This window comes from Boleophthalmus pectinirostris, unplaced genomic scaffold (genome assembly GCF_026225935.1).
Source record: "Boleophthalmus pectinirostris isolate CB_2022bp ecotype Guang Dong unplaced genomic scaffold, ASM2622593v1 HiC_scaffold_19, whole genome shotgun sequence".
NCBI classification, from domain to species: domain Eukaryota; kingdom Metazoa; phylum Chordata; class Actinopteri; order Gobiiformes; family Gobiidae; genus Boleophthalmus; species Boleophthalmus pectinirostris.
The window spans coordinates 38,677,209-38,696,214 of NW_026571140.1; the positions used below are offsets into that span (position 1 = coordinate 38,677,209).

Below are 19,006 nucleotides of genomic sequence, written 5' to 3' on the forward strand. Positions count from 1 at the left end.
ATTGATACATCCCTACAGAGTATATACAAAAACATCTACTGTCATCCTCACTACTGAAATAGGAAGAAAACAGTTCATGGCTTAATACTTGAAAGCACAGCCTTAGACAAAAATACATTGAAAGTTCTTAATAAATACTAACAAAGATGTAATTAAGCACTTATAATGCATTTTACTATTGGCCAGCTATTAATATATTGTCCCTAAACTAACGTGTTACCCTGTTTACATTTGGTTTGGACAAAAAGGAATTAAATCCTGGGGAGTTACACCTCCTGAAGTCCCAGTGTAGTTTTTGAAATGCAGTTTTCTAATATGTACAAGACAAGATCTTGTTCCATAAGATCTTACGAGATAAAATTGTCACCAGATTGTGCACACACGAGAAAAATCTGTTTACAGTGACACTTCAGTTTAGGGACCACATATGAATCACTAAGAAAGTGCCAGTGACAGCAAAAATATAAACCAAAAATGGCAAGAGTAAACTTGTGACCTGAACTGAAAAATGTATTTATTATGATTAATTTCAAAAGCGAATAAACCTGGTCTGTCTACAAGCTCAAAATTACAGATGCCGAGAGGGGTCACAGCAAACGCAAACGCTGCAACAAATACAAATGCCACAACACAAGAAAAAGCCACAACAAACCAAAAAAAGCCACAACGGAAGTGACCGCGGGACTCTATTTTCTGACGGACCGATCAAGCGGCAAGTGAAGAAGAAGAACTACAACGTGAAACCAATACTGATAAAACAATAAATTACTTTTACTTACGTTTCCAACTTCTCCGTTCCTTTACTTTTCACGTTGTAGTTCTTCTTCTTCACTTGCCGCTTGATCGGTCCGTTGGAAAATAGAGTCCCGCGGTCACTTCTGTTGTGGCTTTTTAATGTGTTGTGACTTTTTAATGTGTTGTGACTTTTTAATGTGTTGTGACTTTTTAATGTGTTGTGGTGTTTGTATTTGTTGCGGCGTTTGCATTAAAACAGAGTCCCGCGGTCATTTCCGTTGTGGCTTTTTTTGTTTTGTTGTGGCTTTTTGTTGTGTTGTCACATTTGTATTTGTTGCGGCGTTTGCGTTTGTTGTGACCCCTCTCGGCTTCCGTACAAAATGCTCTGTTCCATCTTGTGATGTCATGAAGCGGTAGTTTTCAAGTTAACAGCTCTTTGTACCTTTTGTTCAGTAGAGATTGTCAATTCCAGGACTGAAATGATCACTTCCTGTATTACCACATGACATCACAAGGTGGAACAGAGTTTGAGAGAAGAACTCGGCCTAAATACTAGGGATGTAACGATATCCAAATCTCTCAGTACGATATTTTCACGATTCACATCTCATGTTACGATATTTATTGCGATATTTTGTGGAGGCAAACAAAATTGTGAATATGCTACAGTTACTTCTTCATGTAGAAATGGAGCAAAGGATCATGGTCTATGTAGTTCCCTCTGTTTTTTAGCTATTGCTGCACCATAACAACAAATTTAAGCAAAGAAACTTGTAATTCGATATATTGTGATGGCCCACGATATTATTGAGAGACTTTTGACAACACGATATCACGATATTTCCGTTATTGTTACGTCCCTACTGTGTGTTGAACGTGTGAATGAAACAAAACAAAACTCGAGGCCTGTTTGTGATGAGGAAACAACATATCATTGATCACACACAGTCGACATTTCACTTGTACCTCTTCAGTTTAACTCTTCAGACATTTATAATTTTAATGTGATGTATTTGAGAGGCGGCGTTTTGTCCTGTGATTTGTTCAGATGTGGCTCGAGTCCAGCTTCAGCTTCAGATAAACGTCCCTCTCCCACCGCGCATGAAGAACAGCGGCACTAAATGAATTCATGTGATGGATTACCAATAAAACTGCACTGAAATAATTAGTACGGATCGGCCTGTGGAAACACTCAGTTCTGCTAACGGCGTCTGAGCAGAAACATATCGATTTACACTCACTTAGACCTTACGTAAGAGCCACTTTTTTACTTTTGACTTAATCTCACATTGTTGGGGGTTTTAGATCTTAATTAACAAACACAGCGACTGTTACCGTATGATCCAATAGTTCCAAATTGATATTTTGTCATGACATCGCGCTAGACATGTTCTGTATCTATCTCTATTGGTAGAATGTTCAGCAGTTACCATGGCGATTCAGTGCATACATTAGAAAATGCTGCCAAAAAAGTTTTAAGAGTCTGAAAACTCATCACAGTAAATGGATATCCTTGGTGTTCCGGCAGCAGGATAAAAGGCCATTATCAAACAAACAAACAAACAAAAAAAAAAAAAAAAAAAAAAAAAACAAAAAAAAGGATGACACAAACTGCACCAACAATCAAAGGCTGGTCGGAAATTATAAATTAGAATATTCGTCTGGTGCTGCATCGGAAGTGATGTGGTCACTGTATCGGACCGTTGTGGTGAAGCTGAGCCAAAAGGAAAAGTTCTTGATTTATCATCAGTCTTTGTTCCTCCCATCATCTATGGTCATGAACTTTGGGTAATGACCAAAAGGACGAGATCGCGGATACAAGCGTCTGAAATGACTTTCCTTCGCAGGGTGACTGGGTGCTCCCTTAGAGATAGGGTGAGGAGCTCAGTCACACGGAAGGAGCTTGGAGTAGAGCTGCTGCTCCTCCACGTCGAGAGCTGCAGCTGAGGCTCAGGCATCTGTTCTGGATTCCTCCTGGGCGCCTTCCTCGGGAGGTGTTCTGGGCATGTCCCACCGGGAGGAGGCCTGGGAGGTTGGCCTGGGAACACCTCAGGGTCCCCGCGGAGGAGCTGGAGGAAGTGTGTGGGGTGAAGGAAGTCTGGATTAAAAGGACATTTATTAGTGCAGACTTTGTGATGTGAGGAGGAGCCTGTGTGAGCGGTGAGTGTTGGAAATATGTCGACCTTGAAGCTAGTTTTGGTTCTTTCTCATTGGTTAATTATTAGCTGCTGTAGCTCCCGCACATAAACAGGCTGTTTTCTCTTCTATTGGCCTATTGTAAAGTGACTATATTGGCCGTATATTTGTTACTGGACCTGCCTGGATATGTAAATGAGCTGTGAATAGAGGTGTGAATGATTACATTTACACATATAATTAATTACAGCTGTACGCACACATTTACGGCTAAAGATTAATAGCGGTAGTTTTTACTTTCTTTACTAGTAGCTAGAATGTGATGCAAAATGCCACTGTCTATAAATATGAGGTAAAGAGGCAGAATAACAATAAATGTTGCCTAAATAAAACCAATTTAAAATCCACTAGAGCCAAACCTAAGTTTTTTAAACAATTCAAGATTTACAGTGAGTTTTTACATCACTAAATATATCGGCGATTATATCGGCTATCGGCAGCTCCAGTTTTATCTGTATCATATTGGCCACAACAAAATCCATATCGGTCGGGCCCTAATTATTTTCAAACCTTTGGTTAAAAGAGACAACAATAAATGCACTGACATGATTTTGAATGTTAAAAAACTATAATCCCAAACTATAAGGTGAGTGGAAAGTGTTAACATTTCATATTTAGCCCTAAAAGTCGGATCGACACATGTAGGTGCCGTAAAGTCTTGGAAAATTCATTAGGTCATGAAAAAGTCATGGAAAAGTTTTGAAAGTTTGTCTGTGAAAAAGAGTGGGAACCCTGATAAGAGAAATTACTTGGACACAGTAGCTCACACATTACAATATATTACAATAACAAAGAGTAAAAAATATAAGAATGGTAATAAAACTCAAATAAAACAACTACTGACTACTAAAATAATCATTAGTTGTAGCTCTACTTGATTCTTACTCGTGGTATTTATAGGAATGTTTTGGGGCTTTTCTATCAGCTGAGGAAAAAATAGATCATATTTTTTGTCAATATCCAAAATAGGACTTTTAAGTGACTCAAGGTTGCCCCAGTTACAGCTCCATCTTCCTCCTGTCTGCTTTTCCAAACACGTGATCCGACAGTCTTCCCTCATCTTTCCAAAAAAAGAAGGAGAAGAACCCGTTTTAGCGTGCGTGTCGGAGTGATCCGGCTCGTTCAGTGGGCGGGCTGAGGTTCTGGTTAGGGTCACGAGAGGTCGACATGAAAATGCTTTTGACCGAAAACAGTTCAGGAAGTCGAGTCAAGTTTTTCTTGATACATTATTTAGCGTCATCTGGTTGCTGCAGTAGTAAAAGAAGCAGTAGAAGTACTTTTAGTTGTAGCGTTAATAGTAGTAATGGTAGTAATAATGGTACTAATATTACAATTACTACTTAAAACCTAAAAATGAGTTTGTCTTCTGGTTGCTGTGGTAGTAGTACTTTGAATTACTTTGTATGAATTGTACTATACTAATAAAGTTGCTTGTTGTAGCAATAGTGGTAATTATACCAGTTGTAGTACTAGTATTAGTAGTAGTAGAAGTAGTTGTTGTTGCAGTAGTAGCAGTAGTAATGGTGGCAGTAATAGGAAAATCAGGTACTAATCAATACTAAGACTAGTATCAAGACTTTCATACCATCAAGAGTGTGAATTGGAATCGATATTGAGTTAGAGCCCTGTGGGATGATAAACTGCAGTTCTGCAAACTAAATATGAGTGTAAAGTAAAATATACAGGGTCGGGAAAGTGCGAACCCCCCTCCCCTACGCCACCCGGACCGTCCTCCCTCCCTTACGTCTAAACCAGGACAAAACCAGGTCTAAAAACAGATATAAAAACAGGTCTAAAACTGGACTGAAACAGGATTTAGCCAGGACCATGCTGCCGGATTGCCCCCCCCAAGTCCCTCTGGTCCGCGAAATATTGTCTGATATAAACCGGTCCGTGACGCAAAAAAGGTTGGGGATCACAGTTTTAGACAATTCCTTTCCGTAAAAATTTTAATATATAAGTCGCACCGGAATATAAGTCGCAGGAAACACCCAAACCATGAAAAAAGTGCGACTTATAGTCTGAAAAATACTGTACATATCAAATTTGAATGTGAAATTTTAGTGTCATGATAATATTCAGCAGCAGTAGTAGTTGCAGTAGTTCTAGCAGTATTAGTGGCTGTAGTAGTAGTTAATAGTAGCACAATAGTGATTGATAGTAGTAATCTAAACAGTACTAGTGTTGGTCTTTGTTATAACAGCGGTGGAATAGTTAAAATATGGGTCAGTGGGATTTCCTCTGGAGACCCTCGGACCCTCCTTCATTCACTCTGCTTCACTGATTAGGCCACAGACAAACATGTATTTTTAATCAGCTCTTTTTTAATATTTTATCAAACCAGCACCAAAACACTTCTGCGGTCTGGTGCTGGTTTGGTAAATTTGGTCATTTGGTCATTCATCCAGGTTTCTTTTAGTGAATATTTTATTACAAATTGTGAATTTCTAGTTGGTCTACTCAGTATTATTATTATTTTTCTCTTTTAGTTCCGTCGTTGCTGTTGTAAAAGGCTCTAGATTTACAGTTTGATTGACAGGTCTCTTTAAATCCTGCGGTGAAACAGATCCTGATATTTCATGGAATTTTAATCAGATCTTCTTCATCGGATGTTGCACTTTTATGGCATTATCTCCACGGAGATAAGTTCAGTATCGCACTGTGAAACATCGCAAACTCTAACGTCTCCATGGAAACAAGCAGGTGGGGGATCCTCCGCGTGAAAAGAAAAGATATTAGGCTCCTTTAAACTCTTTTTCTCTATTCTTAAAAGGTAAACATAAACATATAACACATTTTATAACTGGTTAAAAAAAGTACTGAATCTCGGATGCCATTATTTGTCTGACTTAAACAGATTTTAGGCTTTGGGTTTGGAAACACACAAGTCAGGAGCAAACAATTGTCATCTAATCTGTCATCTTGACTAAACTTTCAAACCTGATTTCTATACTAAGGAATAGACTTGAGACTCAAAACCATTTCCGATACCACAATGATAATAAAAACACTCTTTATTTAGACAACAGAATGTGATTTTCAACATTAAATCATAGTATTTTCTTTTCTGTTCCCATGTGGTCTTATATTTGTGTAGTCTTTCAGTGGTCCATGAGCGTATACTAAGTCTATGTGCTCTTATACTTGTTCTGATACAGCCCAAGATCATTCTAAAACTATTCAGGAAAGGTTCATTTCTGTCCTGTGAATGGGACTTTTTTAGTATTGATATCTGCTCAAATGAGTATCTAGTTTTAATACTAGTTTTGGTATCAATTATTAGCATTTTTTGGACAATAAGTCGCACTTTTTTCATGGTTTGGGTGTTTCCTGTGACTTAGGCTGCGTTCAGACTGCAGCCTGAACGACACAAATCCGATTTTTTGGCCCCTATGTGACCTGTATCTGATCTTTTAATGACAGTCTGAATGACACAGATCTGATTTTTTCAAATGTGACCCAGGACACTTGGATATGTGCTCCTAAAACCGATACATATCTGATCTTTTGACATGCGACTTCAGTGTGAACGGAAAAAGTGCATTCATCCACCTACACGTTATCAACAAGCCACAAACGTCACTATTCTGCGCTGAAGTAGGTGAAAATTGTTAATGAACTCTGTGTCACTGAAGTGAAGCACATCACCACTCACCACTCTTGGCTCCGTCTCCACATCCACACGTTCCTTTCAACGGACGTCGCTGCCGCTGCCCCACAAAACACCACGACCAAAAACCTCGTCCTTCTCAATCTCCTCCTTAAAACAAGTAAGTTGTTCATGTTCTGGCTCCGGTACGAGAGGAACTTTAAAATCTCCAGGTGCTCAATGCTGCGTCCATGTTTGGACAACTTCCGTAAACACAGAGCACGCTCACTGCGGTTGATGTCATCGTGTCTCCAGTGCACATGTGGGACACCTTTGGGCCATTTAATGTTCACACTGGAGTCACATACAAGTCGCATTTAATTGGAAATGTGAACGACCTCACAAAAACATCAGATTTCACAAAAAAATCAGAATTGAGTGTTAAGCCCTGCAGTCTGAACGTAGCCTTAAACTCCGGTGCGACTTATATATTAAAATTTTCACACTGACAGCTGTGAGAGGTTCTAGTCTTGTGTGTGAGTATCTGCTGCTCCTGTTCCTCCTGTACCACTGTCACTTGGCTCTACTGCGCATGTCTCCTGCAGAAAGAGCCTCTGTCCTGCTGCAAACAGTGAAATATTCAGTCGAAAACGGTAATCGAGCAGCAGAAATAAAGTTTGGAGCAAGCGAGAAACTTGAGAGGGACTGGCAGAAAGCGGGGATGGAGAACACAGCTTCACGGAAACAGGGAGGATGCACCGTGAAACTTTCCTGAAGTCACTGGACGGATGGACAAAGCCTGGACTTCAGTGACACCGAAACCATCCTGTCGGGATTCAGAAAGACCGGAATAATTCTAACTGGAACTGATGCTGAGTCTGACGACAGCGACACAGAAGAGGAAGCGGCGCTCTGTTTACCTCCGGAGGTCGTGGAGTTGCTCAGAAGTGACACCGAGGATGAAGAACTGAATGGATTTAGTGATTTGGAGTGAGATGGAGAGTTTGTTAAACTTGTTCTGTTCTGTTGTTTATGTTATAGTTTATCTGAAGAACTGTTCATATGTGACGTTAACAGTCTGTTGTTCTCTCTTCTATTGTTTTTACTAGAACTTGACTTTTAAGATGAAATGTCAGTTCCTGGTTCTGATTTTATAAAACATATTTCCCCCAAAAAGTGCGACTTACTGTATATATGTTTTTATCTTCTTCATTACTCATTTTTGGCTTTTGCGACTTATACTCCGGAGCAACTTATCGCCCGAAAAATACGGTATCTTATTTATAAAACAGTATTAAAGGACCGCAAATGCAAATATCAGCTCTCTCTTCTTGATCCAACTGTTGTTTTTTTTGCTCTCTGCAGCTTTTTATCAAGATTTTCCCACCACTAATCAAACTTACATTAGATCAAAAGATTAGAATTTTCCTCACTTTGCAACTCCACTTCCCTCTCGTGAAAGCTGACACGGGTCGGTCCGCTCGTTCTGTTTGGTCTGACCCCAGAATGTGACCCGCCCAGATTGGTCTTATTTACCCAGAATCCCTCGCAGCGGCGCATTCCTCCCTAACTTCATATCCGCAGAAAGGCCATGTAAGCACGGCCCACAGACGGGCTCCCAGCACAGACGCGGTAATCAGATTTAGACAGGGCAAGGGGGGTTCAAGGACAAGACCGGGACTAAACCAGGACTAGGACAGGACTCTAAATCAGGACTATATATCAGGACAACATAATCAGATTTTGACAGGGCAAGGGGGTTCAAGGACAAGACCAGGACTAAAGAAGGACTAGGGCAGGGCTAAACCAGGACAAGACAAGGACTATATGTAGTCCTGGACAACATAATCAAATTTAGACAGGACAAGGAAGGTTCAAGGACAAAACCAGGACTAAAGAAGGACTAGACCAGGCCTAGAGATCAGGACGAGACCAGGACGAGACCAGGACTAGACCAGGACTAACCCAGGACAACATAATCAAATTTAGACAGGGAAAGGGGGAAGGGGTTTCAAGGACAAAACCAGGACTAAAAAATGACTAGGCCAGGGCTAAACCAAGACTAGACCTGGACTATAAGTCAAGATGAGACCAGGGCTAGACCAGGACTAGACCAGGACTAACCCAGGACAACATAATTAGATTTAGATAGGGCAAGGGGGGAAGGGCATTCAAGGACAAAACCAGGACTAAAGAAGAACTAGGCCAGGGCTAAACCAGGACTAGACCAGGACTATAAACCAGGACTAGAGCAGGACTATAAATCAGGACGAGACCAGGGCTAGACCAGGACACCATAATCAGATTTAGACAGGGCAAGGGGGGTTCAAGGACAAGAACCAGGACTAAATAACTAAGCCAGGGCTAAACTAGGACTAGGCCAGGACTAAAGTCAGGACAAGAACATGGCTAGACCAGGATTAGACCAGGGCTAGATCAGGACTAGACCAGGACTAAAGAAGGACTAGGCCAGGGCTAAACGAGGACTATAAATCAGGACAATATATCAAGACTAGGCCAGGATTAGACCAGGACTAGACCAGGACCAGACCAGGACAGCATAATCAGATTTAGACAGGGCAAGGGGGAAGGGCATCCAAGGACAAAACTAGGACTAAAGAAAAACCAGGACTATATGTCAGGACTCGACCAGGACTAGACCAAGACTATAAATCAGGACTAGACCAGGATTAGACCAGGACTAGGCCAGGACTAGAGCAGGACAGCATCAATCAGATTTAGACAGGGCAAGGGGGGTTCAAGGACAAAACCAGGACTAAAGAAGAACTAGGCCAAGGCTAAACCAGGACTAGAACAGGACTATAAGTCAGGACGAGACCTGGGCTGGACCAGGATTATAGACCAGGACTAGACCAGGACTAACCCAGGACAACATAATCAGATTTAGACAGGGCAAGGGGGGTTCAAGGACAAAACCAGGACTAAAAAAGATCTATGCCAGGGCTAAACCAGGACTGTAAATCAGGACTAGACCAGGACTATAGGTCAGGATGAGACCAGGACTAGACCAGGACAGCATAATCAGATTTAGACAGGGCAGGGAAGGTTCAAGGACAAAACCAGGACTAAAGAAGAACTAGACTAAACCAGGACTAGACCAGGAACTAAGCCAGGGCCTGGACCAGGGACTGGACCAGGGACTGGACCTGGGTCTGGACCAGGGCCTGGACCAGGGCCTGGACCAGGGACTGGACTAGGACCAGGACCTGGGTCTGGACCAGGGACTGGACCTGGGTCTGGACCAGGACAGCATATTCAGATTTAGACAGGGCAGGGGGGCTTTAAGGACAAAACCAGGGCTAAACCAGGACTAGACCAGGACTATAAACCAGGATTGGCCAGGGACTAGGCCAGGGACTAGGCCAGGGACTAGCCAGGGACTAGACAGGACCAGGACTAGACAGGGACTAGGGACTAGACCAGGGACTAGACCAGGGACTAGACCAGGGACTAGACCAGGACTACCAGGGACTAGCCAGGGACTAGACCAGGCACACTACTTTTAAGACTTTAAGCAAATTGAACTTAATACACACTTGTCCAGGTTTGGTCTTGGTTTGTGCCTAGACTTGGCTTGATTCTGGTCTAGTCAAGGTTTAATTCCAGGTTTAGTCCCTTTTTAGTCTCAGTTTTGATACAGTTTGAAAATTTGGACTCATCAGTATTAATATTTTGTCTCTTTGTGCTTGTTTGTGCAGTGCTGCCGACCTGTTCTCCTCTGGACTTCCACTGCGAGAACGGAAAGTGCATCCGAAGATCTTGGGTTTGTGACGGAGACAACGACTGTGAGGACGACTCCGACGAGCAGGACTGTCGTAAGTACTGACTCGTTTAACAAACGCACAAAAACTCACAAAACTCATTCACACAGGATTTTACTGGAGTATTTATGATAAAAAAAATATGTTCTTTTTGTTACACTGTGCGACAATTTGCTCAAATAAAATAAATTAAATGAAAAATAAACCAGAAAAACTCTTGGAAATGAAACTTAAAAATGCAATATTATTTTATTTACCCATCTCATGCATTTTATATTAAAGTTCCACCTCGTATCTTTTTAGCCAAGCAAAAATTTGGCAAAAATAAAAGCTTGTTTGTTTTTATTCTGTGTGTTTTTTTTTCCCCCAAACTTGACTCTTATTTGGTCTGGATTCAAGCCTCATCCTGCTGGTTTCCATTAAAATGTTGTTCCTTTTGCCGTAATCTTCCATAGAATCATGAAAGTTACACTAAGTTACACAAACTTATTTGCTCATTGGTTTGTGGTCAAAACCAGATTCTGTGGCGCTTCCTGGTTAAATAAAAATCAAAAACAGTCATTCACGTTTGAGAAATTTAAAGGTGCGCTGTGTGACTTTTTGGTTTGGGATCTGTCACCTGCTTGTTTCGATATGTCATTTCTCTGTCTGGAATGTTCCACAGTGTGACGTTAAACAGTTTTACTTTACATTTATTCAATTACAGGTGGGTTTTATAGCTCAAAAATACAGAGAAAAACAAGCATTTTGACTGTGAGCAGGGTCGCGTCTCCACAGATCTGACCTGTAACTTGGGTCTAGTTTGGTCTCCATTAGGGATGAGCATTCGATTAAATTTCCTTAATTGATCGTCGGGAGAATTAACGATCGATTTTTGATTAACCATCAATGTTTTTGTATTAAAATTACCGTATTTTCTGCACTATTAGGTGCTCTGGATTATAAGACGCACTGTCATTAAATGGTCTATTTTTGAACTTTTTTCACAAATAAACCACACTGGACTTTAAAGGAAACACAACAGTTGGATGGGTGAGTGGTTTTGTTTGTTTGTGGCGTTCACGGTGACTCTGGGCTTTGTTCAGTTGTGGCGTGTAGGGAGGGTGCTGTCTGGGACCAACGGATTGTCGGCGTGTTCGCAGTGACTCAGTTGTTCAGTCGTGTCTAGAAGTGGCACATTGCACTCGCTTTTTCGGTTCGTTCCTCCGTTCCGTTCCTCGTCGGCGTGGAGTGATGAGTGTGTCTGTGGGTGTTTTTCGCTGTGCGGTCGCTGTCTGCTCCGTGTGTGTTTGCGTGTTCTGCGGGTGGTGCGGCTTTGTAGTTTACTGAAGTCGTGCTGGGACACCTGAGTGGATTCGTGTACAGGGCGCTCTGGATTGTGTGGCGCGTGGCTGTTCTTTGATGGGGTTAGGGCTGGGGTGGGCAAACTTTTTGGCTCGCGGGCCACATGGGGTCCTAAAATTTGACTGAGGGGCCGGACAGTTTTCAAATCTGACTGAAAATAGCTCAAAAACAAAGCTCACGCCACACAGCCACACACATTCACCTGCAAGTGCACTAAAACTGGACTCTATGATGTTCTATGTTTGGTTTTTACCAACTTAAAATGGAAGCAGTGCAGCCTTATATCTTGAACACCACCTACTTCACTCATGGTCCGAATAACTCCTGTAAGAACACTTTCCCATAAAGCATTGCGGCCAACATCATACGCCGCACCTCAATGTATATATAGTGCGCCATCTACTGGGAAACGCTGGAAATGCATGACAAATAAGACATCAACAAGTTTAATTATTGTAATTTAATCCAGTTCGGCGGGATGGATTAAAAGGTTTAAAGGGCCACATACGACCCCCGGGCTGTGGTTTGCCCACCCCTGGGTTAGAGGCTTAAGAGGGCACCTTTATAGCCCGGAAAATACGGTACTCAAAAAACCCGGGGCACTGATGTACAGTAAACACACTCACTGAGGCCCCATCCACACTTGTACATGTTTGAGTTGTTTTTGTTGTGGATGCAGTTAGAATCTATGTCCATTCATATATACGGTCTCATATATACGTATAATCTCTGAAAAGTTTAACATGAAACATCTCCAACAGATACAGAGAAAAGCATTTGACAGACTCTCCACCAGAAAAGTTCCACCACGCAGCTTTAAATCTAAAAATAGACTTGTCAAATGAACTCAAATAAATGAGGGAACTGAATGTCAAAAATCGTAAACTTCAAGACAAACCGGTTGTTTTTCACTTGACAAGTTTCAGTGAGCTGTCACCTTCCTCCTTTTGAAACGTTCACCGACACGCAGCAGGGCCACCGACTGTGTCTTTAAAAAATAACACATAAAGTGATCTGGAGTATGTTGGCTCCTGTTCATTTATTTTGCAGAACTTCCAAATATGAAGTGAAGTTTCCATGACTGTAAGATGTACTTTTTTGTTATAATGTCGTTCCCTCACCAAAAACACGCCTGGAGAGCTTTTAGAGTCATCCTTGCGTGTTTGAATAATTTAGTGATCTCTCCTGGGCCCTTTTCAGAATCTCTTTACAGTTATTTGTAAGATTCTGTCCAATTCTGCGCACACAAAAATCAACATCATCAGGGCTCCAATATGACAAGTCTCTATAAAATATGATAAAAACTGTTCACAACTTCACAAACCTGATGTGATGTGCAGTAGTTTCTTTAACAGTGTTTCCCAAACTTTTTTTCTGGGGACTCATATTTTAAAAGTCACAAACCTTCACCACCCAAGTCAATAAACATTATTCATAAATCACAAAATAAAGGTGAATTTGACCATTACTCATCATGTCTCAGAACATTTTTATTACTCAAGTTTTAAGCCTTGAAAAACAGTCATTGAACCAGAAATAAAAGGATCCAAAAGTTGCCTATTTGGACATTAAATGTAGTCGTTTTTTTTTTTTTTCTTCCAGCATTTCATTTCATTTATTTCTTTGTTTGAGCCAGGTACAACAAAATTCAAAAACAATAACAAAAATAGTGATATATACATGACATATTTGGGACCTGGTGCTCAAAAGGAGTAGGATGAAGTTTAAAAAACTTATGGAGTCCTACCCCAATTGTTTTACATAATCACGTGGTTCACTTTTCTTTTCTTTTTTTTTTTTTTTTTTCAGCATTCAACTGAACCAGCAACATTGGAACAAAACACTCAATAAAATAATTACAAAAAGATTTGAAAATTAGAATTTGATTAGAAAAATTTGAAATTATTTATAACATGTCTTAAAGGTTGTATGGAGGATTTTTTTTGTTTTTGTTTGAAATTGTCATTGAAAGTTTAAAATACCATTACAGAGATGCAGCAGCCTTGTTATTATGAAAAAAAAAAAGAATGAAAATCTATCAACTGTGGAAGCCAGAGATACATCAGCCAATAGAAAACGAGGCTCCCTCATTTTCTGTTGTCTGTCAGGTTGTCAGTCAAATTCCCTATGTTTCTAGTGAAACTGACTCGTCGGCGCGTGGGGATTACATGGTTTATGCAGCGGTTCTTAGAGACTTTTTCAAACTGCTTCCTCGCAATTCGCACAAAGTTTGTTGCGATGGCAGACGAGAATCCACGACCATTTCGTCGCAAAAGAAAGACGGTTTTTGAGGTCGCTGAAAGAAGAAGAGAAGGGGAAAATGAGCGAAAACAAACTGAGGTGATTCTTGGAGATCCCTTCCAGCAAACGAAGCAGACGAAGGGTCTAAAACCTGACACGTCGGTTGTTAAAATATTTCTAGGCAGGTCACTTCAACAGTAATTCTGAACACACACTGGATGTAAACAAGCATGATTTTTTGAGTAAGGAGGCGGGAGGAGGTGATTCTACTGAGGCTGTGGAGGAGGAAGGTGTTGTCACGCATGCACAACATTTGAAAAAGGACTGTCGCCGTATTTCACTTCTCTAAAAATCCTCTATGCAACCTTTAACATTTCAATCTACATGCAGATCGTGACAAGGCGACCCATAAAAATCTCGACCTAGTCTTTGCGACCCAGGCTTTGGGAAACGATGCTTTAGCGGGATGCACCCTGATTGTAATTTGAGCGTCAAAAACGAAAGTGAAACTTATGAAACACACTAAAGGTGCATTGTGTAACTTTTTTGGTGGAGGGTCCATCAGATAATTGTTTCTATGGATATGTTATTGCTTTGTTTGGAATGTTTCACAGTATGGCATTAAACCTTTCTATGATCATGGAACAAAAACCAGACCAAGTTCCAGGTCAGATGTGGAAAGGCGATGCCGCTCACTGTCAGAATGTTGTTTTTCTAGGTATTTTTGAGCTACAAACCCACTTGTAATTGAATAAATGTGCGGTAGAGCTGTTTAATGTCATACTGTCAGTGTTGGGAAGGTGACTTTTAAAATGTAATCCCCTACAGATTACAGATTACATACCCCAAAATGTAGTTTGTAACGGAATCCATTAAATTACTTAAAGTGAGTAACGTAATCTGAATACTTTGGATTAATTGATATTGTCGTGCTTTTTAAAACTACATGAATGTACCAACCACATCCTGAAAATTTTAGTTTGTTCTCTTCAGATTGTCTGAGCCCAAGTCTCCATGAACAGACTTTTGTTTTGTCTGCTAAAAGAAAATAAAAAGACCAGAATTTCCTTAAGCAAATAAAAAATATTATTGATAAAGAAATGATTTTTATATGAGATCACTGCTGCTTTAAATTATGTCCACCTACTGTTAGGTGTCATATTTTTTAGATCTGGTTTTAGTCCTAGTTTAGTGTTGGTTTAGTCCTGGATTAGTCCTGGTTTAATCCTGGTTTAGTCCTGGTTTTAGTCCTGGTTTTAGTCCTGGTTTAGTCCTGGTTTAGTCCTGGTTTAGTCCTGGTTTTAGTCCTGGTTTTAGTTCTAATTTAGTCCTGGTTTAATCCTGGTTTAGCCCAAAAAGTGAAAACAGGAAAACACCACCGTGTAATCCATTTATTTCAACAAAGTAACTGTAATCCAATTACCACTCACTGAAACAGTAACTGTAACTGAATACAGTTACTCATAATTTGTACTCTGATTACATAATTCCGGTACATGTAATCTGTTACTCCCCAACACTGCACACTGTGGAACATTCCAGGCAGAGCAATGACATCTCCGAAAGTTGCGTATTGCACCTTGAATAAGATGTTTTTGTGGAGTATTGCATTTCAAAACAAGAAAACGAAGTCAGGTGATCTAATGGTGTTATGTTTTAGCAGTTAATACCCCAGAGAAAGTAAAATAAATCCCCCCTTTTTAACTTTTTTCTTTTTAGTTTTATATTTATTTATAGCACAGGTGTCAAACATAAGGCCCGGGGGCCAGATCCGGCCCTCCAAGACCTTTAATCTGACCCTCGGCTGATTTTCTACTAAAGTATTTTAATTACATTTTCTATTAAAATATTGGTCATTTTCTGTGGTGTTTATCACAGCAGCGTCTCCAGCGTCTCTGTACGTGGCCCCTCCCACCAGAGCAGCACAAATGAAGACTTGTCTCTTTCCAAACGCTCTTAAAGGACGATCGTTTTGACTGTTGACCGTGACACCCTCATCAGAAAAATGTCAAAAATGAGAAAAGTGGAGCCGAGTGCAGGATTTTACAAGAAAAATTGACTTATTCCTATTTACATACGTTATTTTTAAAACGTTGTGTTGTAATTGCATTTTTCTTAAAGTTTCAGGTTGTTCATAATATTATAATATTTTGTAAAAGAAAGAGTTCATCAATTAAAAAAGATTTCTGTAATAGATTTGTGTTTCTTTGCACAAATATTTGAACTTATTGCTATTTTTGGGGTTTATATGTCATGAGTTTTCTGATCCGGCCCCTTTGGGATCAAAGTCGGTTGGATACGGCCCCCGGACCAAAATGAGTTTGACACCCCTGATTTATAGCTAAATCTATATATGACAAAATAAACTTTAAATGTAAGATGTATCAGTATCTCGTGTAATAGTTTGTGTGTAATTCTGATATAAAAACCTCTGATACATACTCTGCGGTTTTAGCTTTATTAAAACTTGGCATCTGGTTTAAATGTACTCGGGGGTCGGCAGGGGTCAGTCGTCATGACAGCCCGGCGAACTCTGACCCCCGCTCGCCTCTTCCTCTGCGATGGCCATGTGTGCCGTTACCCACAATGCCCCTGGGGACGCAAACGTGCAGTGGGCGGCATATATAAGAGTATTTATTTTTGGCAGGATTTCAGTTGGCATCAGCGATTATTGATTTCAGAACAATATCTAATTACTGTTTTCTCTGCGTGTATTCTTATTGGATTTGCACGGTTTATTTGAGATTCATTTAGAGCTGTGTATAAAGTGAGTTCAGTCAAAAGTATTAAGAATGAAATATTATGAACTGATAAACTGAAACTAAAATCACACTCATTTCAGAACTATTTTGTAAAGTGGTGTAATGGGGATTTTTTAAGTGGGGGTTTGCGATTCGTGATGTGAAGAATCCTCCCCAAACAAACATAAAGGCGCCAGTCCAGTAAAAATCTGTAATATCTGATGTTTTTTTTTTTTACTTAAAAATGATGCAGAATCGTGTTATTGACATTAACGTTGTTCATAATCACCTACAGAACATAAATCATAGGTTACAACACATGAACCACGACTAAAACAGGACTAAAAGAGGTCTAAGACAGGACTAAACTATAACTGAACCAGAACTGAACCAAAACTGAACCAGGACTAAACCAGGACTAAACCAGGAATAAAACAGGACTAAAACAGGTCTACACCAGGACTAATCTTAGACTTGAGCAGGGTGCAGCAGCGGTCCTTTCTACTGTGGTCACACCTCCGGGCCTGTCCTGACACTCAGTCCTGGTTCAGTTCTGGTTTAGACCTGGTTTAGTCCTGGTTTACTCCTGGTTTACTCCTGTTTTAGTCCTGTTTTAGTCCTGTTTTACTCCTGGTTTAGTCTTGTTTTGCTCCTGGTTTAGTCTTGTTTTACTCCTGGTTTAGTCCTGGTTTACTCCTGTTTTACTCCTGGTTTAGTCTTGTTTTACTCCTGGTTTAGTCTTGTTTTAGTCCTGGTTTAGTCCTGTTTTACTCCTGGTTTAGTCTTGTTTTAGTCCTGTTTTAGTCCTGTTTTACTCCTGGTTTAGTCTTGTTTTGCTCCTGGTTTAGTCTTGTTTTACTCCTGGTTTAGTCTTGTTTTAGTCCTGTTTTAGTCCTGTTTTACTCCTGGTTTAGTCTTGTTTTGCTCCTGGTTTATTCCTGTTTTACTCCTGATTTAGTCCTGGTTTACTCCTGTTTTACTCCTGGTTTAGTCTTGTTTTACTCCTGGTTTAGTCTTGTTTTAGTCCTGGTTTAGTCCTGGTTTACTCCTGTTTTACTCCTGGTTTAGTCTTGTTTTACTCCTGGTTTAGTCTTGTTTTACTCCTGGTTTAGTCCTGTTTTAGTCCTGGTTTACTCCTGTTTTAGACCTGGTTTAGTCCTGTTTTAGTCCTGATTTATTCCTGGTTTACTCCTGTTTTAGTTCTGTTTTAGCCCTGGTTTAGTCCTGTTTTACTCCTGGTTTACTCCTGTTTTAGACCTGGTTTAGTCCTGGTTTACTCCTGTTTTAGTCCTGGTTTACTCCTGTTTTAGTCCTGGTTTACTCCTGTTTTAGTCCTGGTTTTACTCCTGTTTTAGTCCTGGTTTAGTTTGCTGAACCATATCGAATCGATAAAAAAAAGTACCCGCCTACTGTCGAGCGAACGAATCCTAATGCTGCGAGGTCAGACGGTTTCCACGAAGTGAAACCGGCTCATGAATCATCTGTACTGGGACAAGACAACATTTTCTCAAATAGATCGGTGAAAAAATCAGGCCGTCTTTTTAAATTCCCAAAATCTAATCACAAAAATCTGTAATTATGGGGTAAAATGCGTCTTCCTCTGATTAACAAAGCACACATTGTCCGCAAGTCTTAATGGTACTTTTTATTTGTACAACGTGGACAGTAAGAGGCCAGTATTTTCATGTCACGTTTCTTATTCGAGCGTCTATATTTGTACAGACCACGATTTCAGCTCTGAACCGAATGCCTTTCATTTCACACAGATGTAATTACCTCTGAGCTCAAATTATCGGTTAGTCTTGGCATTTGCTCCCAGTTTGTTCTGTAGTCCGGCCAAAACAAATGGACCATGTTCTAAGACTCATAATCTAATGTAATCCACACGAGTTATTTCTGTTTTTGGGGGGAGATTCTGGAGTTTTATAATGAAAGGTCAGTCCGAAAAGCAGATTAGGGGCTGGTTTATCGTCGAGGATCCTGGTAGATTCTCGTATTGATTTCTGATGGAATTTGTGTGGGAAGACGACGGCTAAAGCTCCTCCCGATCTATACGCTCGGAGAAGATGTTTGTTTATTTATAGACTCTATTTTTGAACTTTAAAGGTCCTATATTCACTCTCAATTGATTCCCGTGAGCTTTAATTCTGTTAACTCCTCAAAAACAGACCTGGAGTAGTAGTAGTAGTCTTTGTAGTAGTAGTAGTAGTAGTAGTAGTAGTAGTAGTAGTAGTAGTAGTAGTAGTCTTTGTTGTTGTAGTAGTAGTCTTTGTTGTTGTCGTAGTAGTAATATTCTTTGTTGTGGTTGTTGTAGTAGTAGTAGTAGTAGTCTTTGTGGTAATAGAAGTAGTATTTGTGGTAGTAGTATTAGTAGTAGT

At 40.3% G+C, this 19,006-nt stretch overlaps 1 protein-coding gene across 1 annotated transcript in view; it reads left to right on the forward strand.

Moving 5' to 3' along the window:
* lrp4 (low density lipoprotein receptor-related protein 4) overlaps nucleotides 1-19,006 on the forward strand; it is a 369,462-nt gene that overhangs the window by 246,950 nt on the left and 103,506 nt on the right. Inside the window, 1 exon segment of the mRNA XM_055154780.1 lies at nucleotides 10,240-10,356. Within this exon segment, the coding sequence (XP_055010755.1) occupies nucleotides 10,240-10,356 (117 nt within the window).